Source organism: Ambystoma mexicanum, chromosome 12 (assembly GCF_040938575.1).
Source record: "Ambystoma mexicanum isolate Mex_15411 chromosome 12, UKY_AmexF1_1, whole genome shotgun sequence".
NCBI classification, from domain to species: Eukaryota; Metazoa; Chordata; class Amphibia; order Caudata; family Ambystomatidae; genus Ambystoma; species Ambystoma mexicanum.
The window spans coordinates 776075996-776090988 of NC_090936.1; the positions used below are offsets into that span (position 1 = coordinate 776075996).

Here is a 14993-nt window from a genome sequence, read left to right on the forward strand (position 1 = left end):
GACCCATAATAAAGGCCGTATCTTAGATTGGGTGCCAGATCACAATTGTGGCTCCACCCTCAACTCTAACACAGCCTTTCCATGGTCTGATCACAACTGCCTTCAATTCTGCATCCCCATATCCTTATACTCCAAACCACTAATACCCGCACCGGCCAAGCTAGCCAGAAGTGCCAAAAAACTTACAGCAGATAATATATGTCCCTTTCTCAACAACCCCTGCCTAGCACCTCCTTTCTCCTCTGACCCCAACATTCTAGCAGAGATCTTCAAAGACACCCTCACCCATGCCATCAACGCCGCAGCTCCTCTTGAAAACAAAAAAGAAAATAAATCGTTTCACTCCAACTCATGGTTCACGGAGGATTTATTAAATCTACGCCAATGCAAGCGGCAAGCCTTGAATATATGGCAGGCCAATCCCTGTGATGCCACCAAAGTAGACTATCTTTGTATTTCTAAAAAATACAAAAGTGCCATATTTAAGGCGAAGTCAGAAACCTACAATAAACGCATCATGGAAGCCAACTCCCACTCAAAAGAGCTTTTTACCATCTTTAAAGAGCTCACCGTCCCCCCAATCTGTACAGATGAGATTGTTAAGGATGAAGCCTGGTGCAATAGCATCCAAACAGCGATGTTAAATAAAATAGACCTTCTTCAAAACAAAATAGCAGAACACTTCAAGGCTCTGCACCCCCAACAGACCCTCTCCGTCAATACCTCTAAAGACAAGCACACCTCCAAATTTAATTTCTCTCCAATCACCAAATCAGATGCTCTCCACATCCTCAAACAGCTCAAACCATCTCAATGCAAAGGCGATATATGCCCCCCCAACATCATTAAAGAGTGTGCGGCACCCCTCACACCGATCATCACAGCATTCATTAACGCCTCATTCAAGACGGGCAAAGTCCCTGACAGCCTTAAAGAGGCGTGGATGCGCCCACTCTTAAAGAAACCAACCCTGGACCCTGCCCAACCTAACAACTACCGGCCCATTACAGCGGTTCCTTTTCTTCTAAAACTCTTAGATAAAGCTGCACACATGCAGATACAGTCCTACCTGGAAAACAACTCTATCTTAGGTAAAAGGCAGTCCGGATTCCGCAAAGGTCATGGCACTGAAACCACTTTACTAGATCTGAAGAACCAAATTACCCTAATTCTAGATAAAGGCAAGCCGGCCCTTCTGCTGCTCCTAGACCTCTCGGCGGCATTTGATTTAGTCGATCATGCCATCCTCACGAACCATCTCACTCAGGCCGCACATTTTTCCGAACAAGCCACAAACTGGATCACCTCCTTCCTCGAAGGAAGAGTAATAAAAGTGTTTTCCAATATAGCTAACGCAGAGCCTACCACCATCAGGTATGGAGTCCCTCAGGGCTCATGTACGGCTCCTACCCTCTATAATCTTTTTACCAAACCTCTCTTCGATAAACTGGACGCACTTGGGATCACATACACCAACTACGCTGACGATACCCAAGTGCTCCTCCCGCTCACAGGACTCTACCATCAAGAAGCAGCCACCCTCCAGAATATATACGCCACCATCCAAGCATGGATGGCCACAAACGGCCTATGTCTTAACGGAGATAAGACCAAAATTCTCATCCTTGGTCAAAAATCCACTCTCACGAACCTCGACCCACTCTACACCAACTTATGCATAGACAATTGTGTCATCCCAGTTCTACCATCTGTTAAAACACTAGGAGTCCACATTGACGCCTCACTCTCCATGGACAAGCAAGTCAACTCACTTGTTTCTGCCTCCGCCCTGAGCACTAAGCTCATTAATGCCATCAAACCTTTCCTAACCAAAGATAACTGCCTTTCAATTGCCAGACCCACCATAGGAGCCAAACTAGATTATTGTAATGCGCTATTGGCTGGCACCTCCAACTCCAATCTCAATAAACTCCAAACAACACAGAATAATGCACTAAGAGCAGCTCTCAATATACCAAAAAGGGACCACATTGTGCAGGCCAGAAAGGCAGCACACTGGCTACCTGTCAAAGAGCGCATTACATTCAAAATACTTACCACCGCACACAAATGTATCAACCTGTCTGCACACTCATACCTGTCTGATACGCTAGCCAGATCTCACTCCACCAGACCAACTAGGCAATGCCACACCAACCAACTTAGGGTCCCAGGCATCAAACGAGCTAGAGCAGGTGGAATAAGTTTCCCCTACATTGCCCCTAAGCTATGGAACGCACTACCTAGCACGCTCAGAGCAGAAACATCTCACACTGCCTTCCGAAAAAAATTGAAAACCACCTTGTTTAACTAATTCCTCTTCCTTTGTGTCGTTTACTCTTTTCTCCTCCTCTCCTGTAGCTACTACTCTTCTCTTGCAACTAAGTAATGACTTCACTGTATGTACAACACGTCATTTTCATATCTGTAACAAGCGCCACGATGCCCTCCGGGCTGCCTGTGCGCTCAACAAATGCGAATAAATAAATAAATGTGTATCACTAGATATGATTGTGAAGTTTAATCATGCATCACATTAGATAGAATTGGGTAGATTAGTCACCTAGAATAACTTTGAGATTAGGCAATGTTCTAACCACCGCTCTCCTACCCCCCCCCCCCCAACACACCACCCAAGAACTATACATGGCCAATGGGCTTGCCAAATTATACACAAATACACACCCAACATAATTAGGATTTGCATTCAACGAACAATCCCGGACACTGACCATACTCATATTAATAATACAGCAAGCCAGTGCCCACAACCACAGTCTTAAATACCAGCCAATCTACATATAGGTAATGTGTACATGTCTATACAATAGTGAGACATCATGTATGGCAGAGAAAGGAGGGAAAGAGGTTGAGAGGCAGTATTCCACTGTAAAATTTAGGAGCACCTTGAACATATAGTGGGGACTGTTTAATGACAACTGTAAAGCATGGATATCGCACATTTAAAAATAAGAACCACGTTTCAGGTAGGACCAAATTCCCATGGTGTCGAGCCAGAAGGGCGAGAAATCAAAAAGTAAGAGAAAGTGTAGAGATTGAAGGGCACAAAGGCTATGGGTGGCTTGAGATCGTACTGTCCTAAGGTACTAGCATTACATAGAGTCACAAAGATAAAGTGGTTGGGGACAGCCCATGAATAGCTTTGATCAAATAACAAAGGCATTTTAACAGTGTAAGGTATTGCTTTGTGAGTAAATTAGTGCTGAGTTGATCTGCAGAGCTTGTGGAGGATTGAGCGAGGTTTAACACCATGCTGATGGTAAAGGTGAGTACTAAGTTGAAGGGTAAAGAGGAGTAGAGTTGGACAACCCTGAAGCAGGTAGATCAGTAATCCTGCCTGCTAAGTGACAGCATGGTTATCAGGATGGAAGGTAGGGGTAAATTGTATCTATGTTGAGCTTTGCAGTATTCAAAGTGGTAGTTATAAATGACTGAAGTTTAAACCTACTACTGTATTTGCAGGTTATGTTCAATGGAGTTTTTATTGAGGTCTGGAAGAAATGAGGTAGATGAGGGAAGGCAGCATGACAGTTTAGGAGCAAGGCATAGGATAACATCAGTATTCAATGAACTAAGTGGTGTGCCATTAATTGAAAAAGTGTTGATACACATGTGGAGATACAACTCGGTGTGATTCAGGTATGGATGAGTTAAAAGAGATGATGATTTGCCTACCATCCAAAATGAGGTGTTCAGGCTGATAGTGAAGATTATCTTGTCTAGAGAAAAGTTATAAATTGTCATGTGGGGGGTGGGATTTGGAGGGTCCAAACTTCCACTGAGAGAGGTTTGTTAGAGGAGTTGTTAACATTAACCCAGTAAGTGCTAAGGGCGAGTAGGCTCATCCTTTTTTAATAGGATTGCATACCAGCTGAGCAATTGATTAAAGAAGAGGGAGAATGATTGGTCAGCAAGGTATGAGGTGAACCATTTCAGGGTGGTGTCCTAAACCCAAGGAGAGTGTGTGTACAACACAGAGACATGGCTAAAAGTGCAAACTCAGGAACAGATCAATGATGAGTGGGATTTGAACATAACAAGCACTAGTGAGGCAGTCATGGGTGAATGTTGCTTCCAGAGACTATTTACTTTAAAACCCAATAGGAGGGGAAAACAAACTTGGTTTACTCCAGGCAGGATGTTTTCTAGGTATTGTGAAGGCTCCAGGCAGGATGTTTTTCTAGGTATTGTGAAGGCTTCATGTAGTAGGCACACACAAATGAATTCAGGTTTTGGGCTATACACGTTTTGGGCTATAACAGGTTGGCAACTTGCCCTATGCTAAGGTGGGATTTCCCTACCTAAATAAACTAAGCATAGTCTACATCAGGAAGTCCAAAGTAAAGGTCTGTTTGCGTCCACATCTTAAGCTTTCCATAACAGCTATTTGTATACAATATGTGGGGATGTCAGAGTCAAAACAAGAAGTGTTCAAATAAAAGTTCAGAGCTTCTTCCAGCTCATAGTTTGGAAAGGACTTTCCCTTCCCCAAGGTTCAAGATCGTTCACAATGCAAGAGGGGTTCCCTTCCCCAAGAGTCAAGATAATTCACAATATTATGGGGTTTTATTCCCCACACTTTCAAATCTTTCAGCTTTTCCAAAACATATTTCTTTGTGATACATTCCAGCTCTTCTAGTTTGACTACCTTTCACCAATTTCACAATGTTCTGTTCCTTAACTTCAGTTCACACCAAATGTCCTTTATATTCAATTACCAGCTTCTTTGCTGGCATTATAAGGGGCTTTCACATAAGTAGGTGTCCTCAGTCTAGGTGCAATTGTCAGACCACACAGTACACCCATTACTGGTCATGCAACCGACACAGCGCCTTGCCTCTTCTTCCTTGTATACACTTTGCCACTGTTTCAGCTCTACAGTGGTAATTGTTTTATTCCCATTTCATATTCTCATGACACTTTCCATTGCTTGTATTGTCACTATTCGCATGTTGCACTTTCATATCCGTCTATAGTTCTTCCCAGTTCTTTTCTCAATTTGCACAGGAGTTCACCAAACTGTGTTAATTCAAATTAGTTTTCAATAGTACTTGCTTTCATTGAAATCATATTCAAAATGTGATTATTTTCTTACTTTCATTATCTTAATCTTGGCAATACTTACAACCTGCTCGGTGCACTTGACAAAGCTTGCTTAACCTCACATGTTCATGTAATTCACCCTGGGGATTTGCTCAGCTCCAGGTGAGCCTTTCTTTCATCTATTTTATAGTTTGGTATTCACACAAACTTTCACTCGTTTTTTTTAGCAGTTTCACATCATCATGATTATCAAAAGTATTCAATAATTTGACTGAGTTCAAACGTGAGCGGCATTCATATCGCCCAAATGGTCTCTCGTGAGTGACCCGGCCTGCAGCGACCACACATTCTTTAACTCAAAATTTCAGAGTCACTCAGGCTTTTCTGACTCACCAGATACATGGTCTCCAGGTGTTCTTCTCTGCGACGGCAGGCTCGCTGTGGCTGTCGCTTCTCCCGGCTCTGCATGCCTCTCTCCAGGGTACCTGCCTCCTCTTTTGTAAGTAGAGCAGGTCTCTCTTTCTCCAGGAGGTATGCAGACCAGCTCTGCTACCAGAGACCTCTCGAATGCTCCCGCCATGATCAGCTTCCGCTGCAATGATTCAGCTCATGGGTGCTTTGGGCACGCATCTCTCTGGCTTTACCTCCAGCTTCCCCATCAAGTGTTCCACTTATGATTCTCTTAGCCTCACCTGAGCAGTCCATTTATACCACCCCTTTCGCTTCATGTGTGGGCAATGCTCATTCATTACACAACGTTCATGGTACCAGGCATCCGTCTTCCTCATCCCGGTACGAGAGTGGTGTTTATTACAGAATGATTTTTTGGGAAAACCATGGTAGGGATTGACAACAGCCTATAAAGGTTTGGGGTAACCAAAAAAGTGATGGGTGAAGGTTTTGAATTCATCTGAAACACTGGCACTGCACTGGGCAACCTTCCGCACCACCATTTCCTAGCCCGCCTGTGCCTTTGGAAAAGGGATCCAGCCATATGCAAATCAGTCGGCTACTGCCACCAATGGGAGCAGCCCTGCCCAAACTACTAGGCCAGGTCCTCTCTGCACAGAAACAGAAGCAACCCCAGACATGTTTTGGCCTTGTTGGGCCTCCTCATTGAGGTGTAGCTTGGTTCCCTATGGCGTAGCAAGCAAGGGACCCACATCTGGGCATACCCTCTCTCACATAGGAAGACAAACTATAACCAGGAAAGAGATGGGTGCAAGGTTTTGAATTAATCTAAACCACTGGCGCTGCTCTGGGAAAGCTTCCACAACACCATTCTTTAGCCAGTTTGCACCATTGCAAAAAGAGTTCAGCCATACACAAATCAGTAAGGTACTGCCACCAATGGGAGCAGCCCTGCCAAAACTGCTAGTCTCTGTCCACTCTGAATGGAAACACAAGCAACCAAAGACATGTTTCGGCCTTGTTGGGCCTCATGAGTGAGGTACAGCGTGGTTCCTTATGGTGCAGCCAGCAAGTCTTTGGGGTCATTGGACTCATGGTGAAATGGAAATGGGAGATACTGTGTCTCACCCAAGGGTGCCTCGTCTCCCCTCAGGTAGACCTACCTATCATATCCACACCCAGGGTAAGGACAGCCTTTCCCTGGCCACATGGGGGGAGGATATATTTTGAGAGAAGTGATGAAGCCTTCAGATTCCTCACATAAAGCACTACATGTTTAAGGATCTAAAGTTAGTGAAGTATTGTGGAAGCAGCCCAGGATATGATATGATGTGGAATTTATAATGCGCCTGTACACAAGTGTTTCTAGGTGTGACAAAAAAAAATGGGGGAATCAAGGGAGGACACAATAACAATCTTACTAGCCCTTGAGTCATTCAGATTGTGCAAGTGTGTGGAAGAGGGCAGGGGAGAAGTGCCAGGGGGTAGGGGAAGGGAACAGTGCAGTTAACTCACACGTGCAGCCAGTGGGAGGCTCATAAGTGTAGAGAGAAGGGACTTTAAGGTTTCAGATACAGACCCTTAAGTGCTGGGGTGCCTGTAGGCAGTGCAACGGCAACTGGACATGCAGGAGCTTGGGCCTGAGTTAAGAGGGTGACCAGGTGACCAGTGCGCTGAGCAGTCAGGTGCATCAGCAGTGGAGAGGAAGAGAGAAAGCAGAAGTGAAATGGAAGCTCTTGAATTGTTTCCCAGAACCGGAGGAGGTTCTGCTCAAGTTTGAGAGAGGCAGGTTGGTTGTTCCAGAGGGAGGTCCCAGCCGAGGAGATAGATCTACTCCCAGCTCTCTGCTTGGAGAAGTGCCTGACCGTCAGAGAGTTGGAGGTGGATGAGCGGAGAGCTCGAGAAGGAAGATGTTTTGGAAGAGAAAGTTGGAGGTAGAGCAGTTGCAGGCCCGGGAAAGCATTGTGGAAAATGAAAAGGGTCTTGAAGTTGATCCTTGCAGCCACAAGGAGCCAGTGAAGAGATTTCAGAGCTGGCAAGATGATCCCTGGGCTTGAGGCCAAGGACAAGTCTTGCAGTCCTGTTCTGGATAACTTTGAAAGGTTATAGAGAAGAGGCAGGAAGATTTAGAGGTTGTTGCAATAGTCCAGCCTAGAGAGGACCAGAGCTCAGGAAATAACATCATTAGTATAGACAGGAGATCAGATGGAGCAGGGACGGGGAAAGCATTCTTGAAGGATAAAGGATAGTTTATGATAATTGTATTAGAGAAATGTGATGAGGTTGGTGTGATAGATATATTTAGGAGAATCCTTAGCAGAGGAGAGACTGAGAAGATATTCTTTTATGGTGTCAAGGAGAGAGAGACAGAGAGAGAGAGAGACAACAGGACTTTGTTCAATCATGAAAAGAAAGGTGCATGGAAGTTCAGTTGTTGGAACAGAGGTGTAATCCAGGGTTGGAGGTGGGAACATGATGTAGAGAGAAGGTTACTGGTGCTAAAATGTTTGGCTTGTATTCTATTGAAATCATCAAAGGCTGTGTCAATTGGATAGTTGGAGGAAGCACAGAACAGTGAAGAATATCTTTGACTTCCATAGGCAGAGAGAAATAGAGTCAAGTGATCATTTCTGTTTGATGATTGGGAAGGTAGGGAGTTAGAGTGGGCAAAATGGAGAGATAGAATCGTGCATCAGGAAATTATCAGAGGTAGATAGTACAATGAAAGTGTTGGGTGGCTAAATGATGAGGGGGAACAATTTATCAAGAGGGTTACCACAGGAGTGGACTGGGAAGGTGTGCACAGAGAGCATGGAGTTGTTTATTAGGGTGGATTTGTGATTTTCACTAGGTAAGATAGGTAGGCTGAAGTCTTCCTTGGGCACTATCGGGTTCTGTAGGATAGGAGCTGAAATGTGATCGATATATAAGGACAATTGCAAATCAGTGGATGGGAGAAAATGAATGGCAATCCGTCCATTTAAGGACAATTGCAAATCAGTGGGTGTGAGAAAATGAATGGCAATCCGTCCAAAGCATGTTGGAGGAAACCATCTGGAGGAAAGGGTTGAATGGTTTTGCTTTGGTGCTGAGGAAGATAACGTCTCCACATCCTATAGTCAGATGAAGGTTGCAGAGTCCATGCTGATGGCAGTAGGCTACCATGTCATGTTGGTAACTCATGTTTCTGTGATCACCAGGGGTAGATGAGGGGATTGTGTGTCAAGTGGTCAGCAAGGAAAGAAGGTTAGTTATGGATTGTTTAGGTGTTGCATAGTCCCAACGAAAGATTTGTCGAACGATGGAAGGAATATGGAGGGGCGGGGCAATGTTCTAAGTAGTTAGGATTTTATTACAAGTTTGGTGTGGGAAAAACAGGTATTAAATACCACAATTTTTCCCGTACCACTGAACTAAAGGTTTGACTTTGAAGTGCATGTTATTTCTCCAGCACCACAATGCAGGTAAATCCACCCCTTTAAGGTAAAAAAAATCATCTAAATTACCTCATGTAATTACATCATGAGGTGATGTTACCAAAATCCCCATGGAGTCCCACAGATCCCAAAAACAGGGATTAACACCACCCTACCAAAATGTGCAATTCTTTGATCAACCTACAGAGCCATGTTGCAGTACCGATAAGCACGTTTGGTGGTAATTCACAAGATTTACAGCCAAATTACGACACAACTTGAATTGAGGCCCTTTGTCCCTAGCTAAAATACTTTAATGTCATGTTATTAGAAGACCAGACACTCACAGAAAATCTACATCATCACATGGGGATCAGCGAGATCACCCTAAACTTGTTCAAATTGTATCTTGCTGATTGCGACCAGTTTTTGCAAATGGATTCCTCCAAATTACCAACTCTACACATCAATTTTGGAGTACCACAAGGATCCATCCTCTCCCCAGTGATCTTCAATTTTTAAGTGTAACTACTTGGAACCACACAATATCCACATCCACCAATATGCTGATGAAACACAGTTCTATCTTGAGATATCCTCCACTGAAGACATCCAGAGGCTCACGAGCTGCCTCTCATTGATCCAAACATGGATGTCCAGTGCTTACCTGAAGCTCATCTCCTCCAAGACTGAATTCCTACTACTGACCAACAACAATGAACACCTTGACATCCAGACATGGCTCTTTGCTTTGCGCTTTAAGGGCTTTGCACGTCAGCTGGCAACCTGTGCCAGGTCACTTGGGTTCGACATTGACAGACACCTCTCCTTCAAACAGCACATAGCAAGGAAGACACAAATGGCTTGGTATCAACTTTCTCTCCTGTGTAAAATCAAGGCCTTCATCCAGGAAAAGAAATTCAAATCTGCTGTTCAGGTCTTGGTCCTCTCCCACCTGGATGGTGGTAAGGCCCTTTTGGAAGGCATTCCAGTGACTATGCTGGCTCTCCTGAAATGTGTCCTGCATGTTACATAATGACTCTTCAATTGCCGTTCAAATTTGACCACATCACCCAACTTTCATCGAACTGCACAGGCTCCTGGTGCAAGCCTGTATCATCTTCAAATCATGCTGCATCATCTGCAAGGCTTTCACCCACAAGTCAATAGCATTTGTCACTGAACAATTCAGCATCTCCTGAGGTCTATGATTCACCAGAAGTAAGTAAATCTGCAGACCAGAACTGCACCTGTGCAGGAAGGGAAAGAACAGAAAACAGGCCTTCTCTGTCTACACCCAAAGACTCTGGTACCTCTCCACCCCATCAATATCCAACTCGCCCTCTCGCTTCTACTGTTTAGGAAAGAGTTCAAGACCCTCCTACAAGAAATGGCTCCTCCCACCCACCCTACATACCCTACACACCTTACCCTACCTTAGCCTGGGTGATCTGATCCCCACTGTTTTCTCCCATAGTTACTTGTAGATCCATTGTGATGACTGCCCTCCTTTTGTGTTATTAGATCCCCATGCCTTGTTTCTCTGCCTCTTAACCTTGTTCTTCCCCCTGTGACTGTAAGTACTGGAAATGAAGGGCCATCATCGGGGGCCTTGTACTGTGAAGTCTGGCCTTATTTTCTGTAACCGTCATGAATACATGTTCAATGGTTAGATTTCCTAAAGTATCTGTTTACATATCTGTGAGAAGTGCAATACTGTTTAATGAATATTTGGCTGTCTAAACATGTTCACATCTTGCTTTGCAGGTCCCCGGCTCTTTCTTTCCTGTCCAATGGATGTGGATGGATCAAGAGTATGGTTTACAGACCTCTGGAATTATTCTGTAGTGCCCTACCTTTTGGAGGCTGTGAGAGAAGGCCTTCAGGTACGATATAAGAAAAGTGAATGTCTGACCAGAGAATTAGCTATGGATTTTGATATTGTGTCCCTAATAAACTGGTTCAAACACATGGGCCAACAATCTTTGGCTCTCGAGATGTTTTGAATTACAACTCCCATCAGTCGTGGCTAGCATAGTCAATGAGATCATGAGAGTCATAGTCCAAAATATCTGGAGAGCCACACGTTGCAGACCCCTGCTCTAAAAAAAAAAATAATAAATGCACAAATACACAGCACAAGGCTATTCAAGATTAACCGGACTTCATTAAGAAAATATTTATGTTGAATAACTTTGTTGTGTACTTAGAATTAATCTTTTGTAATGTTTATATTTGGTTTATGGCAAGGTACCATGTTTTGTGTTAGGAAAAGCCTGCTTGTGTCCGATGAGCAGAGTATATCTGAATAGAGGTGTGGCACTTTTAAATGTTCTCATCCACCTGGCTCTGCACATTATTTTGACATTATAGTTCTGAGAGTCATAGGAGAAGGACACACAATATTTACAATAGCCTGTAACTGGTCTATAGCTTCTTAGGGTGCCAAGATGTATCTACTGTGACAAGGTTATAACTAGGACCCAAACACAAAGGTACGATTTTTACATGTGTTTATTTCAGAACCAAAAAAAGGACTTTTCTTACCCTAAACCTATAAGCTCCATCGCTATTCTACAAAAGAAAGTCAAATGGGTGCTCTCTGTGATGTCAGATTGTCTAATGATAAATAACATACTCAGAGTGAAATCCTGTTCCAACCTAGTCTCTTTCCCGAACTCTAAAAAGGAAACAGCAACAAAACAGACAGGTATTTGATAACTTCCCATGGAAAAGGTTGGTTCCTGTCTTCTGGCCCCCAGCCCTATGTCACTCAACCATAGGCTCTCGCCTACATGTACAGTTCCAGGCAAACAATTCATGTCATACGGGTGTGCCACCCCGGGACTCTAGCCAAATCTCTTCGCTTCCAAATCAAGAGGTTTTCTAGATCGTTTCCTTCGGGGAGTCATTAGTCTTTCCTGTAACCTCAGTCTCGTCCCCACTCTGGGGCTCTGCTCCTTCTTAACCCCCTGATTGTGGTGTTCCTCCATCTCACTCCCCAGTCTCGGGTGGCTTCCTTCTTTCCCCACTCTGGGGTCTCCCCATCCTCTCCCGACTCTGGGGTTACCTCTTTCTCTCCTCACATCAATTTGGGTTTGTTTCTTTCCATTTCTCCACTCTGGGGATTTTCTGTTCTCTCCCCACACTTGTTTTTTGTTTCTTTCTCCCTCCCCACTCTGGCTTGTATCTCTTTATTTATGTATTTATTTATTTTGATAGATTGTGCATTAATTAAGTGCTTATACAGTAAGTGAATAATGTTTCAAAGCGCCCAAAGGCCAACAGGGAGGGACCATGGGATTGAAAACAATACATAGAGTGGAAGATACAGACAAACCTACTATGCCTTGTGAGTATTCAGAACATGTAAGTGTAGAAAGAAGAGGGGAAGTGGGAGTGGGGGTAGGTGCTGGACTGGCTTTGCCTGTGGGTAAGCAGCAGATAAAGTGCATAGTATGGTAAGTGGTATGCAGCCTGGAGCCACATTTGGTAGATAGTGCAAGCCTACAGGAAGAAGGCTGGTGGGTGCTGAGGCAAGTCTTGCGAGGTATACGGAGGCTGAGGCGATTTGGTGTGGGACGCCAGGACCCTGAAGGATACATAAGGGCCATGGTCACCAATAACAGCAACTGTAAGGTTAGCAGAGAAAGGAAGAAGGGAAGGTGAAGAGCAAAGTCTAGAGTAGCTTCCTGAATTTAAGGAAGTCCTGCTCAAGGTAATGAGGAAGGGGGAGCTGTTCCACAGGGGGAAGCGAGCTGAAGAAAGTGATCGACCTCCGGCCCTCTGTTTAATGAAATGCTTTACACACAGAGAGTTGGTGCCAAAGGAACATAGAGGTCTAGAGGGAGAGTATTTAGTAAGAGAATGTTGCAGATAGCGTGGACCCAGGCCCAAGACAGCTTTGTGAATGATGCAGATGTACGTGAATTTAATCCATGCTGCAACTGGGAGCCAGTGAAGAGTTTTTATGGCAGGAGAGATGCAGGCCCTGGGCTTAAGGTCAAGGATATTTATTTAATTATTTGCATTTATATAGCACGCACACCGCCCAGGGGCATTGAGGCGCTGTTACAAGATGATGTCTTAGTTACAATACATACAATACATGCAATACATAGATAGGTGGCTAGGTTACATTAGCCCATACCTGAGTTTAGATATGAAGGATTAGTTACACATTTGATAGTGCAGCAAGAGTTGCATGTTGAGCAGCATATCATGCTTCCTTGTAAAAAGGATATAGTTGTTTGACATTAGACATATAGCGGTAGCTGGGTGAGGGCCTTATAGGTGGTGTGTGTGATGTTTTAAGCAAACATTCTGGTTTTGATTGCTTTGCGGTAGTAAAGATGAGAGGGATAAGTCTTGCTGCCGTATTCTGGATTAGCTGAAGGGGTCGTAGAGTGGAAGAAGGTAGATTCAGGAAAAGAGTATTGCATCAGTTAAGGCTAGAACGGACTAGAGCTTCGGTAACATTGAGCTTATGGGGGAAAGTGAGAAAAGTGAGAATTACTTTCAGAAGGAAGAGTTGAAGGCGAGTCTTCTTGGAAATGTCCTGAGTGTAAGGGAGGAAGGAGAGAGGGGAGTAAAAGATGACTCAGAGGTTTCAGGCTTCAGATGAAGGAGCAGGAGGAGAGCCCATAGAGGATGGCCGAGTGAGGGGAAACAAGAGGGAGCAGGGGTCCCAATGGGAATGATCTCAGTATTTCTTGCATTGAGGCAGAGATTTTTGGAAGTGCACCAGGATTGGATGGCAGATAGGCAATCCGGGATGATGGAAGATAAAGAGGGTCAGCAGGAAGTTTGAAATAGATTGTGTCATCTGCATAGCACTGGCGGAGACGGAAGAAATGAGGCGTGCCAGCTGAGCAGAAGGCTCTTCCTCTCTCCACTCTGGACTTTGTCATTTTCTCTCTCCCAACTCTGGGGTTTCTCTGTTCTTCCTCTGCTTCGGGGAGTGTCTCTATCTCTTTCCCCACTTTGGCTTCTCTTCTCTCTCAGCCCACAGCTTTCCCCTCCCTTTCCCACTTTGCTCCTGCCTCCTGATACTCTGGAGCCGTCGCGTATCTGCTTAGATTGAGTGATGCTACTAGGGATGGATCTAAAATCTGCTCGGCCCTTCTCTCGCTGCAGAGCCGGCTATGCAACTCATTGACTGGACTCTGTGATCACTGGCTGCAGTTGCACTCCTCCAGTCACTTGATGTGGTGCCTGGCAAGTAGTGTCTCATCAATGTTTTCCCTCTCCCCTCCAAGGTACTTCGGCCTCATTCTCCTTGTGGGCCAGGGCCCTTCCCGATATGTGCCTGCTGTGCCTGGCTGCACTTTCCTAGTGCGCACCACAGGCTGAGACCCATTGACTGGCATTCTCTCACTCTTACTTGCCACAAATCTATGGATATCGGGCAGAGCATGAGTAAGAAGCTGAGTCAGACAATATTAAAAGGTCTATAGCAGTTTCACACACCGTATCATCTGCATACTCCATACAGATGTTAGTGTTTGGGGAGTTATGGTGATTTATACCCCTCTTAGTGGTTTTTCTTTCCCCTAAGGGGGAGAGGTGACAATTGGACATAAATGAAGCACACAGGTAGTATGCCCTACACCAATGTGTGGGTGCAGTGCCTCAAACATTGCCTCCAGATCAAGCCCTGTGGTTGTGCTAAGGTCACTCTAACTGCCCATGTTTCTGTCATAGTGACCTGAGCTGGAATGGCTTTGGGGTATCACAATTGACATACTACTCAGGCAATGTTCCTGGGGTTTTGACATAAGCCATGTGCCTGTGCACATTAAATTATCTCTGCATGCCATGGTAAGATGTTGTGTCACTTGTCTGCAGTGCTTGCAGGGGATGTCCTGCTGCCTTGCAATGTAGGTATTGGCCAATATCAGCTATGCCTGAGGTGCAGCTTCCCAATTAAATGTGTCCAGATCAAGTTCTGAAGCTAAGCACTGCAATTATTGTGCTCCTGAAAAGCAATTCTCCACAGATCCTACAACTATACAATGTTCAAACATAATGGTTGGAGGTGTGAGGAACATGAGGGCATCCTCATTTCTTTTCCCCCTGTAGCCTCCTTTCAGGTGACAAGGA

At 44.7% G+C, this 14993-nt stretch overlaps 1 protein-coding gene across 5 annotated transcripts in view; it reads left to right on the plus strand.

Moving 5' to 3' along the window:
* Nucleotides 1-14993, plus strand: part of NAV3 (neuron navigator 3) — a 1326128-nt gene that overhangs the window by 1292433 nt on the left and 18702 nt on the right. For all 5 annotated transcript variants that reach the window (XM_069629276.1, XM_069629277.1, XM_069629279.1 and 2 more), the window contains one exon: nucleotides 10659-10777. In XM_069629276.1, the coding sequence (XP_069485377.1) occupies nucleotides 10659-10777 (119 nt within the window). The remainder of the gene's footprint in view (nucleotides 1-10658; nucleotides 10778-14993) is intronic.